Raw genomic sequence first — 21332 nt, forward strand, 5'->3', positions numbered from 1 at the left:
CGATTATGGATATCGTGATTTAACTCTCGTGCTACATACCAGGTTACAGAGGGTCCTAAATTATCGGTATTCTGTTAGGCGTAAGGGGTGTATCGCTCTGCTTTAAGGGTTGACATCATTTTCATCGTTCCATCGGCCAAATATTGCGATAGGTATACAAACACCTCGATTCGAAAGCCGTCGTTCAACAGAAGCCTTGTGAGCCGATTAAAAGTACTAGCGTCTCTCCGTTTTTCATCGAGTTAAGCAGGTAGGGGGGAAAAAGGAAAGGTTCGCAGCATCTCATTAACTAGTGCAAAGGGTTGGAGCGTTTACCCCGTTTCGAAATTAATTGTTCACTAAAGGCGTATCTTTTTGCGCGGTGAGATTCCAGCCAGGTCGAAGATCAAAGAAGCATTAAGCAAACTCGCAGAATTGTTATTTAAAATACGAGGCACGGGAAGTATAAATACGTTCGCCAGATGCTGTTTGAACCCCTTCGCGCCTGTGGTATGCTTCTCGATTCCCAGTATTTTCAGGCAATTTATATTATTACTTCATTACCTGCTGTTTTCCTATCAGAGAGTATTATATAAGATTGATACACCACTTGTATCCACAAACAGTTGTGTTTACTTTGGAATTTACGTGGTTTGCTATTTACATTGGAAGTTGAATTTGATTTACAAGCACACAACTCTTTCTTCATGGCTACTCTCTTTATTTTATAAATGAATCGTCGCGAAACTTTTTCTTGAAACTGATTTCGTTTGTTTGGAAAGCAAGACAAAATATTGAACCTCGACCTCGACCTCCTATCAGCGTCGTTGCCGCACACCGTGTCTAGTTTCCGTATTTCTATTAAATTTCTCCCTCTATTTACCGTTTAGCGTTCATCGACGAGCAAGCGGCTCGTATTGACAGTATTAAACACACACACGAGTCCATTAATTGCCTGTTTATTACCCTGATAGGTGCCATTATCTCGTTATTACGGTAGAACTATCCCCGTCTCGTCGTCCCGAGCTTTTTCGTTTCATGTCGGCTTTGTCGCGTGTTAAGCATCATATCCGGCAGTATTTGCCGTTAAACAATAGTAGAAAATGTTCAATATTGATGTTCCTCGAGGCGGAAAATTTTAAAATAAAATATAAACTAAAAAATTGGCCAAGTCTCGCGATTTCGTATAGGGAACAAATTTTATTTGCGTTGAATTGACTCCTTTGTGTTTACATTTGCTGTACGTTAACGAACCGTGGATTTGGTTTTCAGGACAAATAATCCATTCTGTTCGTGTCATGGTGTGTAATACAAACAAAAATTCTACCTGCAGTCGACACAACGCGTTTTGGAACAGTTGAAAGTTAATAAATGGTTTTGAAAGAATGTAAATACAACGTGCGCAAATTAAAACGGGATTTCAGCATTCTGAAAGAAAAATTCGATACGTGGATGAAATTTCGCGACTTTTTCCAAGCGTGGTAAAAACCCTCGCAGATGTCGAGTTGATTTTGGTGAGTGCTATAGCACGTTTATCTTATACGTGACTAGAATTCCATGTCAATCGGTTCATTTGTTCCCACGCGATATTACGTCAAAAAGTTTGAAGAATGACGTTTCGAAGAAAACTGCTTTAAAGTTTCGCCGGACAGTGTCGGAATGTATGGAGAGTTCAGTTGAAAGTTTCACAACCTTTTCAAATTCTTCGAATGTCGTCGTAATACTCTGCAATTATCTCTTTTGAAACTTTTAACCTTAAGATGGAACAAGAAAAAGAATCATTACATGTTGATTAAGAGAGTGCATTTTTTGAGAAATTTATTCGACCCTGTTACTAGTAACGGGCGCTGTCACGGTGACGTATTACTCGTCGCTCGCTATCGAGCAAAGGTTCGTCGTCGTCCCGTTTTGAATGCGACCTTGCCTCAGACAGACTTGATCGATCCCAGCAATAGGATGTCACTTCAGTCGCGACTATTCGGGCACACGAAACGAGCAGTCGAATTACAGTTTCGAATTAGCCACGCGAATGACACGCGTTCCGAATATTAAACCCAGCCCGAGTGACCAGCCAGGTGACTCGGTCCATTCGAATATGAACAACGAACGAGATTTCGATATCTATTTTGATAATATACATTCTTGTTTTTTGTATAATACCTTTATCTTTTTTTTTGGACGTAGAATTTAATTAAACGAGACATAATTGTTTGAGTGATACTACTTGGTCTCTTACTACTACTACTACTAGGTCTTGGAAGTGTATGGTTAATATTCATTGGGACTATGCAATTCCAACTTGAAGATTGAATTAGTCTAGACAGAGAAGAACAATAATTTCATTTCGTTCAAAATCCTGAAAAGTTTTATTTGAGGCCAGGATATTCATTGGCCACCCTGTCAAATAAAATCATTTGCGTGGTACTAAATTCTACAATTCTAAACATCAGATTTCCAGTGGCCAGACCAACCCCCTTCATCAGAACGTGATTCTATTCGCTTCGCGATATTGCTTCGCGGCGATTCACTGTTTGCCCCCGGTTTGTGTATTTCCTGCCGCGTTTTCCAGCACGTTCGCGATCGGAAACGGCGCTCAAACGCCGTTTTCAACGTTGTGCGTCAACAATAATGCTCCACGATCGCGCAAAATATCGACGCAATAAGAGTTCCGCCGTTAAAAATATCGTTCGAAATCGTGACAAAACATACGGGCTCCACGAGTCACTTCCTTTGAATACACCGAGAACAATAAACACGCGTGTATGGAATATCCATCAAAAACATTTCGATTGGAGAGTTTACCGATCGACAGAAACACTGTTTTGTTCAAAATCGGTTCTGGTCAATAATGTACACTCCGCGATGGGAAAATATTATTCACCGCTACGAGGAATGGTACTGAAAAAGGTCTGGAACCTGGGTCAGGTATAGACTACAAATTAACCTTTGGCAGTTGTTGAGTTTGGTTAATTAAATAACTCGGCACGAAAATCTACGATACTTACATCTAATACTTTTATATACTATTTTAGGAATTCATTGCAAAAACAATTTTAATTTAACAATTTCAATCTCCATTTGAAATTAATTATACGTTTCATATATTATATTCGTCCCACACTTCAAAAATCCTAAAAAATTCGGGCAGATTCCTGTTGGCCATTTTTCTCCAACCTCTCTTTCGCCGAACTGGCGCTAAAGCCGATCGCTGGGTGGATACGCACGAATATTTAAATTAGTTATTGACACGAGTTCGCGGACACCACGCAATCGTTCCCCGATGCGGGTCGGTCTTGATAACTGGATAATTATTCCTATCTCACGTGCTACCATAATGAACCCGCCGCTGGCCGTGCGCGGCCACTTTATGTATTTAATAGCGCCGATTCCGCGTGGCTCCCATCGGCAACGATCGCAATTGGTACTGTTCCGATCCGACGACGACCGAGAACACGCCAGAGATTTCGAATCGGGACCATTCACGCCCGCATTTGGCCGGGAGTCAAACGCGTTCGGGATTTTTTCCCGTTCGATTCGACGCTTGTTTTGTGGACTGTGCGCGATTAATTCGGGCTGTATGGTCGGCGCGTTAGCGTGAACGATCCTGGACGCGTCGCTGCATGATTCATAATGTCAGGTTACGCACTGCCTGTTGATTTCTTGCTAGGTACGAATGTTGTAGATTTTCTAATCGAGAAGTCTATAAACATTTAGAAATATTGATATCGATATATGTCACAGTGGTATGAAAACAATGTTTATTAATCTGGTTTCCAAAGAGTAAACATGGCTAGTCGAAGGTACTGTTCAATGCAAAGATAAAGAATATTGAAAGTACGTTGCTGTACGTTGGTTTTACGTGTCATCTGTTATTGGAATCAAATTTTGGACCCATATCTGGCCGAGTATGTTTTTCAACAAGGAGGGTGATTTCCAATGACGCATCAAGGCTGTGTTGCTACATTCAATTCCGGCGTACCCGTGCTATCGTATGCTAATGAAAAATTGTACCATAATAGAGATTCGTGACCAACCAAATAAACAGATACAGTCCTAGTAGTAATACAAATTCGGTTTGACTGTGGTAATGGCATTCAACGGCTCGATAATTACACAGTTTGAACAGTGAGTTTATTTTCAATATTGGCTTATTAACATTCTAATATGTAAATTGGTACGTGCATACAATGTTCAAATGCGAAACAATTGCTTGACAAATGTAAGTTCCTCAAACTAATAACCGATTTCCTTACACATTTTTTATTGAAAAATACATATAACGAAGTTCCCACCCAAAATTAAAATCGAATACACATCGATGCTGTCATCGCGAATGTTCATGGAAAACGTGTACGCTTACGTGTAACAAAATATTGACGAGTGAAAACTCTAGTAAAACAAAAAAATTGTGTCGGAATGAAACATTTTCTTTTGACATACTCGCCCATTAAAATTCGAGTTTTGCATGAAATAACATTTCGTATCGGGGTAACTTCATGAGATAATTGGACGGCTTGTTTCAAGTGTTTTTCGTTGTTTCAACGTAACCAAGTAACGCGATGGAATGTTTTAACAATATATACGTATATTTTTTTTACGGAGTTATTCATGCAGCGCCGAATTAATCCAGCAATACGACATCGATCAATTATCCGGTACCTACGATGTAACGCGATATATATGGAGGCGCGGATTAATTAATTCGAGTGTTTAGGTGATCGTTAGCGCGAGAATGTAATATTAATGATTAACATATTATTGTCGAGGTCAAATGGGTCTTCTCACGACGTCCAGTAAAATCGCGCGAATTTTTGAACGCAAATCGCGATGCTGGATCGTTCCAACAATGCGTCCAATTCGCGTTTTCCGCGTTAATAACACAGGAATATTAATAATACGCACGACGTTACGCGATATTAATCATTTGCGTGTATTTGTAGCGTTTACATTCTGACAGAGCAGACAATGAGGGTATGAATCGTCGAATGTAATATCCGTGCAAAATGTATTTCTCATTTGGAATCGAATTAGAGGGAAACAAACGTTTCTTTATTTGTAAATCACGACGAAGTGCTAACGGCAGTTGAAAATAAATTAGATTAATTAATTTCAAATTAATTTCAAATTATGTATTATTTCTGCCTCGACGTCTCATCGTTATTGCGACGGACCAAGCAACCAAGTGTGTGCAACCAGTTAGTGCAACTTTTAAATCAAACATCAAGGAATACACACTCAACAAAAGGTAAATCGATTTTTTCGCTCCAGATACAAGGAAACCCCTTCAGACAGCAACCGAATCTCGTCCTGTTGTCGCGAGGGAAGCCCAGGAACCGTAACAAATTCCATGTATACTAAAACCGTCGTTCCCTCCGCGAGCTGTCCACCGTCAGGTCGGCGGAGATTTCGCCCTCATTTTTCACAACTTCCTGATTGTCTCGAAACACACCTGGCTGGTAAGAACGCCGGCTAACAAATTCTATGTATACTAAACTAAACCAGCCCCTCCTTCGCTCCCATCAAATATTCACTCGCGGAAATCTCTCGTAGGTAATCTCATTCGCGAGCTATTTCCGAGTAACGCGTTAATTGACGTCGCGGTACGCAGATGAATCTAGGTCGGGACACGATGTGGTGTTTTTGTTGATGTCTTCGTAGCACAGATTGGTTAAGAGTCAATGTTACAAAAATACCCCGTAAATCGAGGGATCGTTTCGATAAACGTTGACGTTAAAGATGTTTACGTTAAACGGTTTAAAACTGTCTTCTTGTATTGTCATTCAAAATATCCGAAAATTATTAGAAAAGTGGTAAAATGTTAAACACTGACAGGAAGTGCAAGTTTGGGACTCTTCCAATAGTAGATCAGTCTTATTGTTATTAGTTTTGTGGGTTGAGCTTAAGAAAATGAGGTACCCTCCAATCGGGTTGATTTTTTTGTCATAGATAACCTTTGACCTGGCTATTACAATGGCTGTCATCTTGACTCTTAACTCCCCTCCCTCCTAGGGGTCAAAAACTGAAATGGTCCAACAAATGGTTTTTTGCACCGATCTCAGTGAATACATCATTTCCAACTTTTTCTTTCCAAGATGAAAGAAATTCAATATTACCGCATCCGCCAAAAACTACCCCAAACCTACTCAGACAGTAGATTTCGAGCTTGGATCTATGATGTTCCTCCACGTAAAAAAAAATTGAAAATGATGTACCCACCGAGATCGGTGCAAAAACCCACTTTCTGAACCATTTCAATTTTTGACCTCTGGAGTAACCCCTGATCACCGTTGTAATCGCCAGATCAATGGCTATCTATGATAATAAAATCACCTCGATTGGAGGGTACCTCATTTTCCTAAACCCAACCGCGTGCTTCTCTCTGCGTGGTCACCGTATATTTCTTTATTGTATTAATTCTAATTTGCGTGTCGGTTATTATCCACCGCAATACATCACCGTGACCACACTTACGGTCCGTAAACGAATGTACAAGTTTTTCTGTGTCAGTGTTCTGTAATAAAATTTAAGGGGCTGAAAGCGGTTAGAATGTGACAAATTTCCGGTACCCTCGGGTAATTGCCGGTCGCGATACGCATGGGAATCGAGGTCGGATTCGTACCGACCCCGTGGGTGGGCGTCTTTGTCGCTGTCTGTGTCGTAGTCGTCTTCGCGGCGCAAAGTTTGTCGAGCGTGGGTAGGTATACTGCGAGCGTCGGCCAATCCCGGCGGCGTTGACAGAATTTATAGGGCTTTAGGTAGCGCGTGGCCTGCTCAACCTATTTCCCGAGCTAGAAAGACAAACGGAGGCTGCGAAAGCAGTCCTTTGCAGCGAAAGCGAGCCGGACCGCTCGAGTTAAGGCTTGTGCATAGCTCCCTTCCTATGCAGCAATTAGCGCCGCTTCAGCTGCCTGCAAACTCTTGGGCGACACTCGCCGAGGAATAAGGTGAATCTTCCAATTATTCGCACATTTTTCGCCTCGTAATAGCGAGGGACGATTCTAACAAAGGGAAGTTCGGTAATTCGGGAATTGGGAAAAATTGGGAAAATTGTGGAACGTTTCGTAAAAGTAACATGACTTTTCTCTGAACACTCGATAGGTTCGATTTGAAGATGTCACACGAGTTAAATGAGATTACATTGTTTGAACTATCAAGGATTGTGTCACTGTTTACAGATGTCTCACATATTGGTTAGCAATGATTAGACTGCGGATCTTTATGCATTTATAGAAAATTTGAATGTGCAAGAAACTACAAAATGCAAACAATATGCGAGAATATAAAAAAGATTGAAAGTAAAGTTCATGTTATAACATTTGCAGAATAAAATAAATTCCTATTTAGGTTCAATTTTTAGAGGGACGTTCGCGAATATTTTATTTTGCATAAAGATCCGCAGTCTAATAATGATTAAGGTTGATGGATTGAATATGCCCACGAGTGGATTTGCTACTCGCGTTCGCGTTCTTTTTCCTGGATGTCGGAGCGTCTGGTTTCGCGGCCCTGAAGATCGTCCCTGAGGGTCTCGTTCCGCTGGACACCTCTGACCCGATTATACGGTTGGATCATCCCTCTGGGCGTTCTATTCGTCGTGACTCGAAGCGCCCATTGGGCCATTTTCGGGGGAGTTATGGGTTCCCTGTGGATCTGTCCGTGCGATCTTTCGAGATGTCCCGACACAGATTCGCGAGCCGCGAGTTTAAAAGCGACGAACGGTTGTTATAGGGATAGTTTGTGGGAGGTCGCTCCATTTGTAGGAGTCTAAACGAAAATTAAGGCACGGGGATTCGAACCCACGATCCTCGGATCCACAGTCGACCGCTTTACATACGCGACCAATCCCGTACCCTACGTTTCGTGTTCTCGTTTGACTCCTTATTCTTGGGTATGGGAGGCGCGGATAATATAAATTTATAAATTAGTATAAACTAAAATTAGAGCTCACAGCGAACAAAGCTTATTTCTGTAACTGTTCCAGTAAAGAACGCTGACAAATAAATCGCTACACGGTGTCAGAATAAAATTCTGCCAATTTCTGGCCCATGCCCTGTTACGGTAACCCACAACCGAATTACTTTGTGACTCGCGTTGCTCAATAAATATGAAAAGCAATTAATCTAGAAAGCACCAAACGACAAATGCAAACGTAAAAAGAAACCAAGTTGAAAACGGAGCGTTCGTTAAAGGCTCGATGAACGCCCGCCGAATTTATTCTCATAGGCAGCCATTGAAGGTAGAACGTATAGGTTTCCTATAAAGCTCGACGGTAGAAGCCTCGAATGGAGGGATGCGCTATCGCAGCTCAGCCGAGGCTCGTAACCAATCGAAATCCGGCACCGACGCGCGATAAGGGAAATAACGGTAATTGCATCTGGAAAAACATACGTTCACGAAGAGTCACGATGTAGTATGACTGCTGACTGGGCCTGCTGCGTCCCATAGCGTTCACAGCTGACACGCGGAAGCTGTAGACGGTGAATGGTTGAAGTTTCTCGATCACGTAGCATGTCTCGTTGTTCGGTGTTACGATCTCCTTTGTTGCATTCCATGGTCCGTTTTCGTAGATTCTGAAAACAACCGTAAGGTAGTTAGCACGGGGCAGAATTGGAAAGTGGCGGTTTTTGTGATCGTGAAATCGTAATTTTAAATATATGATCTGCAAAATTTCGTAGTTGATCCTCAGTTGGTAACAACGCTAACCACTGGCTATATATGTAAATCAATAGACTGCGGATTTTATACTCGTATGAAAAATGTCTGTAGAATATACTTCCTGAATTAATATGTCGGTTAAGTCGGTAAATTGAAACTTCGATGAAGGACGTTTCCGCCTCGAACGCGTTATTTTTTATTTCAACGCTTCGAACGTCACATCATCCATCAATGGGTGACGGCTCAACTCATACGATTGGGAATTTTAATAAATATTTATAAGGGTACCAAATGGAGGGAATATCGTTATGCCTGGTGTATCGAAAACTAAATAATTTAGTGTTGTGTAAACCTTGCACGATATTCCTGATGGCGATTCAAATTTTATTTCATTTAAAACCACTGTTTTCATGTGAATATGGTATTTTTACATGCATTGCCAAAATGTATCGAAGAGTTAATGGAAAGTAGTAGTTGTATTCTTCTACTCCAGGTGGTCACTTTGATATCTTTGAAATGCATAAGGAACAGTGATTGCAGAATGTAAGGTCACTAAAATATTTAACTCCTGTCGGTAGCTAATTACAGAGAGCATTTGTAGTCACATCACGAAGGAAGTCATTGGGAAACACTGCGAACACGGTTGCTGTTTCACGGTTGATCGGGATTAGCAACAATGGCTCGTCAATAAGCAGCATAACGACTGTGTTTAGACTGTAATGCCATCGACGGATCATTGACGACTCGGATGTACATACGGGGAACGGACAAGTGCGATTAATTATATACCCGACATCCCAGTGGTCCAGCAAACAATAGCGTTTTACCGCGGGGGCGTTCGAGTTCGTTCGACGTGGAGTAATGCGTGGTCGAAGACGCGACTTGGCGCACCGCGAGATTTTACCGTCTTAAGAATTATACGGGACCAGTTTTACTCTAATTAATACAGATTATTAATCGCCATCGCGATCCGTTACCAAAGTTCTCGCGCAGCTGCGGTTCGGTTAATTGCCGCAGTTTGCGTTCGGGTTGATTCCCTCTCTGCCCTCTGGCCGTGTCAAATCTTCGATTGGACTATTTACGTACGGATGGTATGGCCGTAAAAGTCCTCCAATTACGGTGCTTATCTGCGTTTCTTCATTTCGAAAGAGTAAAAGAGAATATTTCCTGAATTTAACCGAAATTCATTCTATGCTCCTAGATTTCTAAACAGGAACTGTTTGATACGTTTATTTTAATTAATTCATTGCTGTAACTATAAATCGAATTTTCGACTCGATGATTATACAGGGTTTTTCTGGGGGTCCTTTTGGATTTTTTAATTTTCAGTGAAAATATCCACCATGGAACGAATAGTTCCCGAGATATTCGACCACCGTTTTCAAATAAGAGCCCACATGATTAAATTTGCAAACTTCGAGACGCGAAGCACGAATATAACGAATGCAAATTTATCGCAGCATTCGGTGGCCGTTTAAAATCACGAACGCCGAGAAATGCTTCGTCGACATTGAATTCGGCACGCGAGTATGCAAACATTCTTCTTTTTTTTTTTTGGTAAAATCAGAAATCCCTTTTTCGCGGGTCTCGCAAAAATTTCATAACGAGCCGCACGTTTTTCTTTCTTGGCCGTTTTCCTTTCATTTGTTCCCAAACTCGGTTAGCCCGACGAGGGCGGTTGAAATTACAGAATTTTTAAGCACCCGCCAGTTTCATTTCCCGGTTTCCACAATGTTTCTGGTTCGTGTCACCGTTGCAACACACGCTTCAAAGCGCGGAGGAAATTTATTCCCCTCTCTCTCGTTCGATACCGTACCGAGGGTCTCAAAGGTTTTGGGAAAAATTGTCCTACGTCTCGCAATTCGAATAAACTTGTAAAACGCGATTACGCGGCCGCCCGCTTCCACGTTGTGTGCATCGTTTGAACTTAACGCATGATAACAATGGGGAAACTGGAACACGCGTGTATTTCGAGAGGAGATAGGAGAAACGTACTCGCTACGCAACGTAATTTCATATTTAGCGAATGTAAATACGGTTTATTATTATTATACACTATGCGCGCACAGGTGCATGTATTTTCATATGAAAAATAGCTTGTTAGACGTATCATTTTCGTTAATATATTACTGAATTAACAATCTTGTTTATATTGAGGGGTTGATAAAAGGAAGCAATGCATGTTATTTTTTATTAATAAAAATACATAATGTTATTTGGTTACGTACAGTATCTGGAATTCATACTCGAGCGGTATGATTTTATTAACTTTTAGTTCATTTTAAAAGAAATGCAGAAATACAAGATTGAGGACAATTCAGAAAATTAATGAGAATGAATCGGTTGTTCATTAATATAAACGGACTAATTAAGAAAACGCGTTTTCGAATATTTTAAAGCAAGAGAGCATGGCTTCTGTAACGAAAACGCAGCGGATCCTTGGCAATTAGCAGAACCATTGTAACAATAGAGAGCACCGGTTGGTTTCCGCCCCCGGGTCTTAAATTTTGCAGAATTTCCCACGTGTAACGCGAACGAAAATACAAATAATTATAATGAAACGTTACAACGGTTCATCCACACCTCGTTATTTTGCAAATCGTTTTCGCGTTTTTCGAAACATTCAATCCCACCGTAAATTTACACGTCCAATTTCCGTCGGTGCTTCGAAGAAAAATATCGGACGCTTTTTCTGCTATTCAAACAGCATGTTATTTAAACTGCCCCCGGCGGCCAACTGTTTTCGCTGCAGATTTAATAACAATGCGTACGTCTATCTGTTACATCCGAAACTTGTTTTTCAAAACAATGGGGGAACGAGAGTTCATACGACAGGTGCATTTTAATTTCTTCCATTTCTATTCTCGCTTCTTCCTCGCGAGTGCCGTCACATCAACCGTGGGCGCTGTTGTGGGAAAAATAATAATAATAACATGTATACCGGGGGTGGATATATTTTTGTTATGGAGAAAAATATATTGAAAAGTGGAATGAATGTAAATAGAGTACCAAAGGGGTAGTTTTGTGTAGTGCGTAGGGTGGGATGACTATGTAAACTTCAACTTAATTTACGAACATTAATAACTCAGACCGAATTCAACATTTAAAATACAAACGTAATAAATACCGCTCTTATAAAACGTAAATTTCAGCATTATGTACCGATTTTTTCATTAATTGCTTTTGTTGAGATTACGACTAGCTTCCAAAAGTGTACAATAAATGATGTTCGATAAAAAAAAGTTGCGTACAAGAATAATATTGGATGCGCGCGGCAATCGCTTTCAGGAGGGTGAAAAGAATAATGCCGATAACTTGTTTCCAATTAACGTCGCTCGCCAGTCGTTTACTCTCGCCACTTCGATTTGCTTATCGTTTGTATAAGCAGATCATTTCAATTTTGGTCACGTTCGGGACACGGTCATTCGCTGGGGCTTTTCCAGCTAGCCGGGAAATCGATATCGCTGTTACGCGTCACACGAAATTCCCAGCCGACTATTTTCTCTGCTACTATTCATGATGCTCCGCGATCGTTATTAGATCCGCGCTACCTGGTTGAACTGTATCAGTTTCGAATCTATTATCGTCCCATTGTCTACAATGAGAGATTGGATTCGAAGGAGCCGCGCAGGTGTTTTATCGTGGAAAATGTTTTCTACGTCGTTTCGTTCCGTGTAAATCGCTTCACTAACGGTGTAACCACGTTTAGTGCCACCCTCGGTCGTTTGCGTAGATGCTCAATTGTTTCCGAGAGGTTTACCAATAAGAATCGCGTAACTCGTGCCTGGTGCGTTTTCCCCCGAACCCTTTCACTCGCGGAACCGCTCTTTATCTCGTTGCGGAGTTGGCTGGAATTTTATTCGAATTTTGTTGGTAATGCTCGCATGACGAATGTCTGTTCCATTAAAGGAGAACTTTCAATCATCCAATAAGGAAAGATAAATTGATTCTACATTTACGCTTGTGTATTTTAACCTATATTCTAAGAATAATGTTTTTTTAAGGCAATGGCGAGTGTTTTATTTGCCTAATTATTTCACGAAATAAATATTCACAGTGCTTCGCGGAACGCGGTTATTACACGACGCAATTAACGAATATTTTCGCGGAGTAATTAGCCGCTTATGTCGTGGGCAAACATTAATATTTGACGGATGTTTAAATATTTACAATGGATTCAATTTCTCGGGGGGTGCCAATTTATTACAAAGTTTGCAGCGTTACGAATTATTTCGCACCTCGATATCTGTTATTTATAATTAATAACGGTTTGCAATATTCATTGGGTGTAAGAATTGTTTTCGATATCTGTCACGCGATTCGTTGTTATCGTTACTCGGTTATGAATACTACTCTTCGAGGAATTAATTGTCATTATTTACAGGTATCACCTTCTCGTTATTAAACATTATCCAATTAATATAAACGTTTCGGCTGCAGTTACGTATCTCATAACTGTACTGTTTCAAATTCTTCACGTTTAATATTCAAATACCTCGATAATATTAAACTACCTAGGAAGTTAGAATACAGTTTAACAAACTATCTATCTTTCATCTATTTCTGACCAGTCCCAGTTTAATAGTAAAATTTGACTCGCTCAAATGATAGCTGTCACCTCTCGCTGTTTCTCCTTTTCACTTTCGTTCAGAAGTAATAAAGTCAATTCGAAATTACTCTTTCCTCTTGTAAGGGAACTGAGTCGAAAAGTTACTTTTAGCTTAGGTGTGATGGAACCAGCAGGTGGCACGATGGAGTCCATCACGAGGCCTCGGGACTCGGTGGTCTGAACGAAAAGTTTCACCCTCGAAGGGATACGGGCAGGATCAGAGGAACACGGGACGTCGTATCAGAAATTTTGATTCACAATGCGCTCCCTATCGTGCTGTAGAAATAAATCGTCGTCTCTAACTTTTCGATCAACGAACGCCGCCCACGCAAGAAAACTGTCGCCGAACGGAGCAGAGGGCATTCGTCTTCGAGGGCCGAGGTTCACGTTTGTGGAAAACCGTGAAAACCCCTATCCCCTTCGACCGTGGCAGGCTGAATTAAGAGAGCAACCTGCTATTTTGGGGTCAAAGATCGATTACTCTTTATCATCTATGCTTCTTTTTATAACGAAAATAATAGGACGAGTAAAATTGATAGACACATGTCTTCTGAAATGTACTTTCTATGTATGTAATCATTATTATTTAACTCGAACGTTATCCAACTGACGAATGTATAAGTAGGCAAGAACTTACGTGTAAGTCCTTCTTACACATACGAAACTCGTAAAAGTTTATTCATCAAAAGAAGACAGAAACCACTGGGAACGAAAATGTTGCGCGTTACAAGAACAAATTCATATTTATCGACGAGCACCGCGAATGGAAAAAACCAATCATACATTCTTTCTCGTCGACCAATTATTCCCGTTTACTTCGAAACCCTGTGATCTCAATTGGCATCAAATTGCCTGCGTCTTTTTTATTTCAAAAAGCGACATATAGCGAGCTGCACTATTCGAAATACCAACAGGGAGTTCAGACTTCCCCATTCGATAGGAGAATCGATACTGTTGCGTTATTTCTCAACGTATCGTAATTTAATACGTTTCCATCTCTGGACAAAGGTGCTTTGAGATCGCTGTATCCAGCGTTATCGATCACCAGGCTCGTCATAGTCTTGCCCGCGACTCGTTGCGTGCTCTGGAGTTTCATGCAAACGTAGCTCCAGTCTGAAACGACGAAAGTAACACCGTGACTGAGCTTTCGCCGTGTGATTATCATAACGACGTGCTCTGCAACCTGTTAGATTCCTACCCAGAGCTTTTTCCTCGATATCGAGTCGCCTCGTCGAACACGACAGAGAGGGTGAGCGTTTTAGAGACGCTAATATAGTATTAAGAATGAACGGTGTTTGCGTTTCCGCGATCGGAAATCGCAGTTGTTCCTATTCGTTCCCAACGGTAACTGTCCACTGAACCAACGCAACTCGTGGATCGATGGATTTATCACGCTAGAATAAATGCTGATCTCGCAGGGTCGAAGAGACCTTGCCAATTAAACATTCATTTCGTCGAATCGATACAAGTAACGAGGGAAAATATTTTATTAACGACGAAAGCTGTAACAAGTTATGGGATGACGTACAGGTATAGGAAATACCTAGTTCAGTACTGTGTGAATAATACATGAGTGCATTTATTTCTTCGTTATTGGGTTTTTAATGTTCATTAGCGTCTAGGTTATCTGCACGAAATAAATTTGTAGGTGTCGAGTATAAAATTTTGTTTCTGAACGAGTATTCGTCCCGTCGAATATTTATTTTTATGTGTCATCTCTTTCACTCGCGATTTCCCATTATTCGAGATGAAATTTTGGTTTTCTGTACACAAGCGTTATGAATTATTTCAAGCTTTTGAATGTGGAGTTCAAGTACTTGCGACGGCCTGTCGGGAACCACGATTGTACTAAAAGCACATCGCGAACAAGAGTCGAAGGACCACTACAAATTGTTGGAATTCATTAATTTTTTATCGATAAATACGAATGGCATTAATTGAAAGAATTTACGAAGAAACATACGAAAGCGATAAAAAAGCAAACTGTATAATTCAACGCAGGCGAGAAACGTTTATTTTTATTTTTTGTGACTTTTATGGGTCGTTAAATTTTCAATGTAACTAATGTAATTAGATATTAAAACAATTACCAGAGGCTAATGGTTCTGAAAGAAACGATACGATTCACGTTTGATATAAAAAATTTGCGATATTGTGAATCGCACCCCTTTCCAGAATTCATTATTTGATTCATTTCACCGATGCAACGCGAAATTGTACTTTGATTTACATTCCCCAATTACAAGGTAAACATACGTTTAATGTAGTTAATATCGATGCAGGAAATGTATGAAATCGCGAAATAACAAGCGAAATTACTTCTCTCTCTGTTTAAAAACACGCCAAATGCAACGGGGTAAATATGATTAAAAACAGAAATTGTTGCAATGAATATCGAATTAATATAATGCATATTTATATGACGATTGGTCGTCGATGTAAAAAATCTAGCGATGCTAGGAACGGCTCAAGTTTCGCCGAATAAACGAAATTCATCGAAGTATCGAAACGTGTTCCGCGGAAATGTTGTTAAGTCAGGAAATAACAGATTCCACCGTTTTTATTTCCAGAGTATCGAGGTCTTTCTGTTTACTTTTTAACTTTTTTACGAACCCATTAGATAGGATACGGAGGCTGAACGCAGCGGTCTCGTGTCTGCGTACCTTTTCAACTATAGATGCAGGTTCATTGCGCAAAATCCAAACGTTTCGGTATCGAAAATGCAAAATAAGAGCCGCATTGTATGCGTACACGCGGCCTCGAGATTTTTCCTCATATTATTATCGTACTATTGTTTCTAGATTGTTTTCAATCTATTCAAATGGAACCGGGAACTTTTACCCATCAAACTTGAGTAAAAAATAGTCGATAAAATTTTGTTGTTGCTCGATATTTTAAAATGGAATAAGCAAATCCTTTAATTTAAAACCGATCAAATTTTTAGTCGAACCAACGAAAGCGAGGAAAAAAGTACGATCGTTGTTTTTTCCTTTTGCAATTCAAACATCCGTCAATTTCCACGCGTCACGTTGAAATTATCGATCGACGTCCAGCTACAAGTTCGCCTCGCCGAGCGTAATACGCATCGTTATTAAATCACTCCGCGGACGAAACGATCCGTGAAAAAACAAAGCTCGTTGCATCGGGACACAACGGACGCGGTTACGAGTGCTACGTCACCATTGACAACAGTCTTGTAAAAAAATAAACTACACCGCGCTCGATGGCATGTAATTCATCCGACGACGCGTCGACGTCTGCCGTCTGTCCACTCGAATTCCTGGCGTCGCGTCGCGAACCACGGATGTTCATCAAGGCGGTTACTTTTGCAGCTAATTAGAGGATAAACGAGCAATACTGGCGAGTGGTTCCTTTTTTCACTTGTAAATTCCTCAAAGATGATGATAATTAATGTGCTGGAGCAGGAATAATTTATTTCAGAATGGAGTCAATTATATTGGGTTGAAATTTTTGTTATCCTCTCAGCGTTTGTGCAACAATACAGACAAGTAATGATGTGTATTGGTTATGAGGGTTATAAAATAATTATTTCTCAGTTATTCGTTCAAAATAAAACACTCTTTATTTCGACCGGAGAGTTAGGAGCTGGGATGTTTCTCTCATGAAAACTACGAATGAACTGAGTATTTCGACGTTAGTGAAAATATGCAACGAATAATATCGGTGCCCTCTTGTCCCCGGAAAAGGACTGCTAATTTTCTCTTTCAGGTCATAAACTAACTCCAAGAGACCCTTCCCGGTGTTAGTTTATTTTTGACCGTTGAGCTCTAGTATCCAACAATGTGTGTGTACCTTTTCGAACAGAACCTCTCATGGCTTCTTTTTTATATTTCAGGACAGTCATATTCGTGGTTACATCTTGGAATCACAGATCTTTCACTTCTAAAATCAAGTGAGTATTATTTTATTTTTGAAATTGTTATTTTTCTGGAATATTATCTGTACTATGTATTTTTATCTCAAACCTAAAACTAGCTCTTCTCTTGAATCATTCACCTTCTACAATTTCCATTTCACGAACCTCCAAACGCGTCCATCCCACCACAGACGTCAAAAAAGCAAACTGTATAATTCAACACAGGCGAGAAACGTTTATTTTTATTTTTTGTGACTTTTATGGGTCGTTAAATTTTCAATGTTTCACTCCACCTTTGGTTTCCTCCGCTGGCATTCTGCGACGTGCCGGGGTTCGCCGAAAATTCGCGAGCGCCGCGTGACCCGAAAGCGGACAGACGCGTGACGCGGGGCGTCGTGAGCGTATTCCACTAGCCAAACTTCGGTTAACGAGCAAATCACGTTACACGTGATATCGCGTTCTGAGAACACTATCTACGGCGTTAGTCGTGCTACATTAGCCAGCGCCCCGCAATTAATTAAGTTACAAGCGGTTTAATGGGGATCTAGTTATCTCTTTGATTGGCCGGCTCCTCCACGCGGCACCGAATTTCTCTCCCGGTACTTATTTCCGGCTTCAACTCCTCGCCAGCTACCGTCCCGGTATCCAGCTATCCCGTGAAACAAAGAGACCGCACAGGGAAACTGGGTCGTCCGTGAGATAGAGAGCTCCCTAAATGATCTCAATTATATTCTTAGTTAACCGGGAACGAGAGCTTTCGACCAACCCGTTGGCTATACTTTTGCGTCGGGGCTCCGTGTTCCTTCTGGAGGTGGTCGTGGAGAGATCCTTTGTTATCTAGAGAATTAACTCTCGATCGATGTCCTGTTGCTTTATCCGACGTTTTGTTGTCGTTGAATCCAAAGCTCGGACAGTTCACGCATTTGGTTCGGCCCTCAGGGACTCCTTGCTTGGGAAAACCGTGACACCTAATCTCCAGGCTATTACTTCCAGGTGACGATCGAGAGCTACGATGGAATAATTGGATCGAAATTGGCAGCAGTAGACACATAATGTTGTGTAATTTGATTATATACGCATCAATTTATTATTCAACTCGAGTTAACTCGTGAGTATGCGAAGAACCGAAAAATAATTCTCTTCCGCTAAATAAAACAATCTGTATGTAATGTATGTAATATGTAATTTAATCACATATATCGACAGATAGTTTATTATACAACTCGAGTTAGCTCGTGAATATACGAAGAATTGGGAAATAATTTCTCTTCCATTAAATAGAAATATAAAAAGCAGCGAACAGTCTACTAACGGGAAACAGCTCTTTACAGAGATAATTGCAGCATCCCCTAAAATACACAAATTCCACCTCACTTTTTGCTGATCTTTTTGTTTACCCCCTAACGCGAGTGGCTTTGTCAGCGAACATTTTGCAATTGCATTTTGGTCTCCCCGGGACCTCTAACCCGCTTTGAAACACTCTTTTCAAAAACAATGCGCTGATATGACCCGGACGTATCGAGGCAAACCCCGATTAATAAAGCTTTATTAAATACTCGGCTAGCGTAAGCGAATGGAACGTCCAGCAGTGTTTTTGCCACACACGGTTTTTCCATGGCGCGTTTTATGACGATCAGATATAGTCACGTGGAACAATTATTTTCACAGAGCGCGGACAACAGGAGCTGTCTAAAAACGTGACATTTCATTAAATACACAGTGCGCTGTATTAAACAGTGCGAGTTGCATTAATAATTGTGTTTGGCTTTGTCGACGAACACAACGAACATATAGTTGAAACGACATTCTGAAACGAGGAAAGTTTCTAAATACGTGCACTACACGCGATTTGGTCCACATCGTGACCACCAGGTAAGACAAAAGGAGTGTTTAGAGGGGCCCCAAACAGTGTTGGGCTTCCGGTAGGTCCTCGACTGCTAAATATTTGGGAGGCTGAGTGCTAACTCTGTAAAACAGCTTCGAAGAACCTTTCGCGAGAACGGTTCTGCCTTCTCATTAATTGTTCTTCCGAGGAGCAGCCAGTACTTACCGTTTACTTAAAGATAGAGCCTCCCTGGCCTTTGTTTGTGAAAAGTTTCGAACCGCAGCATGGATATTAATCATTCTGGCGAACCTTTCATTCAATATAAACAAAGTTGGCCTTATCAAATCTGAGAGACTTTCTTTAGATGTTGCAGACCTCAACTGATTCTTAATTAGCTTCGTAAATTTACTGAACGATCTTCAACCAGAATTTACCATTCCTGGGGCTTGTCGATAGTACATTCGAGGTAATATGTGTTTAGGAACGCTAGGGATCTTATAACGCAGAGTCGCAAAACAAAGTGGGTTACCAGGGAAGTCCCAGTATCAACATTGCCAGCTTTTTGGGTTTTCGATTAGGCTCCCTCCCGAATTGGGGTAGAATACGCCGAGCAGACGAGGGAAGGGCAAACGACGGTTCGAAACAACAGACAGGAAATTGTTCTGGGCCAATTGCAAACTCGGCGTGCAGATTCGGTCTCCCGGAGACAGGGATAAACGTAGTCGCGTTCATCACTCAAAATTAGAACGTGCCGCAGGATTATCATTGACGTTCCGTCGATTCGTTCGAGCCGTAGGAACGCGATACACAGGCGAGCAGATAATACAGAGCAATTTACCATTTCGTGCCAGCATAAACAGCGGCCGTGCTCGTAGTGGATACAGCCGCCTGCCTATCTCTGTACGTTTACCACGTACCGTCGACAAGATCCACAAATCCCTGACGGGCATCGCGACGAGCAGGATCGAACTCGTGCGGCGGATTCCGTGCTCCACCTCGAACAGAGGGATAACTCTTGCGTCAACAACGGGACCGGTCGCTCTCCAAGCGCCGTGGAAAAATCCCCCGTTGTTGCGGACGGGTATTAAGGCGGGAACGTATTTAGTTAGCGTTTGCCACCGCGGCAGGGTGAAATTTCTAAATGGGGAGAACACGTGCGACACGGTCAGGTGTCGAGGACTCTTTCGAGCTGAGGGATGACACGCGTTGGTCACGAAATTAAACAAAACACTTCATCACGATGCAGGCCGTCGATAACCAGTGTTTAACGTAGTCATTATTAACCCTCCGAGGTCACACGTTCTGGAAGTAACGCACCGGTCACAGGGGGTCCCAATGACCCCAGCCATGTTTAAACGATTGCCGCGTTGCCAGTATCGTTCCGAACGACTCGTAAAAATTCAGGATATTAGTTTGAACCTTACAGAATGAGAACATCATGGCAACAAATTTTTATCAAATTTTCAAAATGGCGAAAAAAATCAGCAAGGAGGCAATGCGTAAAAAACCCTTCTTTACTAAACAAATCATAACTCTGGCAATTTTTAATATATTTTCATAAAATTAATAACTTGTAGTAATTCTAGCTCAAAGTTGCGCTTGGGGTCATTTTGACCCCCGGGTGACTGCGAAGGGTTAAACTGTGGATGCTTATGCAAATTTCGAGAAATATAGAAAAAAATATTGAAACTTAAATTGACGTAGTTATTGTTGATATTTTACATACTTTTACACTTGAGCAGATACTCACAGATTTTCCTATATTTCCATTTGTTATAAATGAATAAACAATCACAGTCTAGTCGTTATATTTGTTTCCTTATATCGAGTACCATTGTTCTTCACAGGAACTTGGAATCTCCTGGCCAAAAATCTTTGAGAGTCGAATATTAGCTGACTCCATCTCGTATACGATGAAATCATGGTCGCGTCGACAGGAACACAGCGACTCTCGTCGAAAAGCTTTGAACATCGAGGTGAAAAATCGACCGGCCCATAACTCTCACGCGCAAATGCGACAGTTCTATTTGAGCGAATCCGTGAGTTACCGTATGCACTCCGCTGGGGTCGATTATAATTCTCGAAATCGCATTTGCTCGCAAATCGATAAGCGCGCCCCGGCGACGCTTTATCGAGGATATTTCTGACGCGTTGATTCATATGATTCGTCGCTCGTGACAACGAGTTACATTATTTTTAATTCGAGCCGAACGGAGGGTCTACGTACGGTTCGTGGCCGTGCATCGGATCCGGGGAAGAAATTTATGTTGATGGCCGGTCGGCTGGATAAATAAAAAACATCGGGACATAAATTCGTTCCCTTTCGATGTTTTCGCGCTGTTGGGATCCGGTGGACAAATCTCCTTTGACGAAGCGTGTAGAATACTGTG

General features: G+C 41.3%; 1 protein-coding gene across 2 annotated transcripts in view; it reads right to left on the reverse strand.

The window, feature by feature from the left end:
* LOC128873283 (tyrosine-protein phosphatase 99A-like) overlaps positions 1–21332 on the reverse strand; it is a 497101-nt gene that overhangs the window by 47610 nt on the left and 428159 nt on the right. For both annotated transcript variants that reach the window (XM_054116751.1, XM_054116750.1), the window contains exon 4: positions 8365–8546. In XM_054116751.1, the coding sequence (XP_053972726.1) occupies positions 8365–8546 (182 nt within the window). The remainder of the gene's footprint in view (positions 1–8364; positions 8547–21332) is intronic.

This window comes from Hylaeus volcanicus, chromosome 3 (assembly GCF_026283585.1).
Source record: "Hylaeus volcanicus isolate JK05 chromosome 3, UHH_iyHylVolc1.0_haploid, whole genome shotgun sequence".
Taxonomy (NCBI): domain Eukaryota; kingdom Metazoa; phylum Arthropoda; class Insecta; order Hymenoptera; family Colletidae; genus Hylaeus; species Hylaeus volcanicus.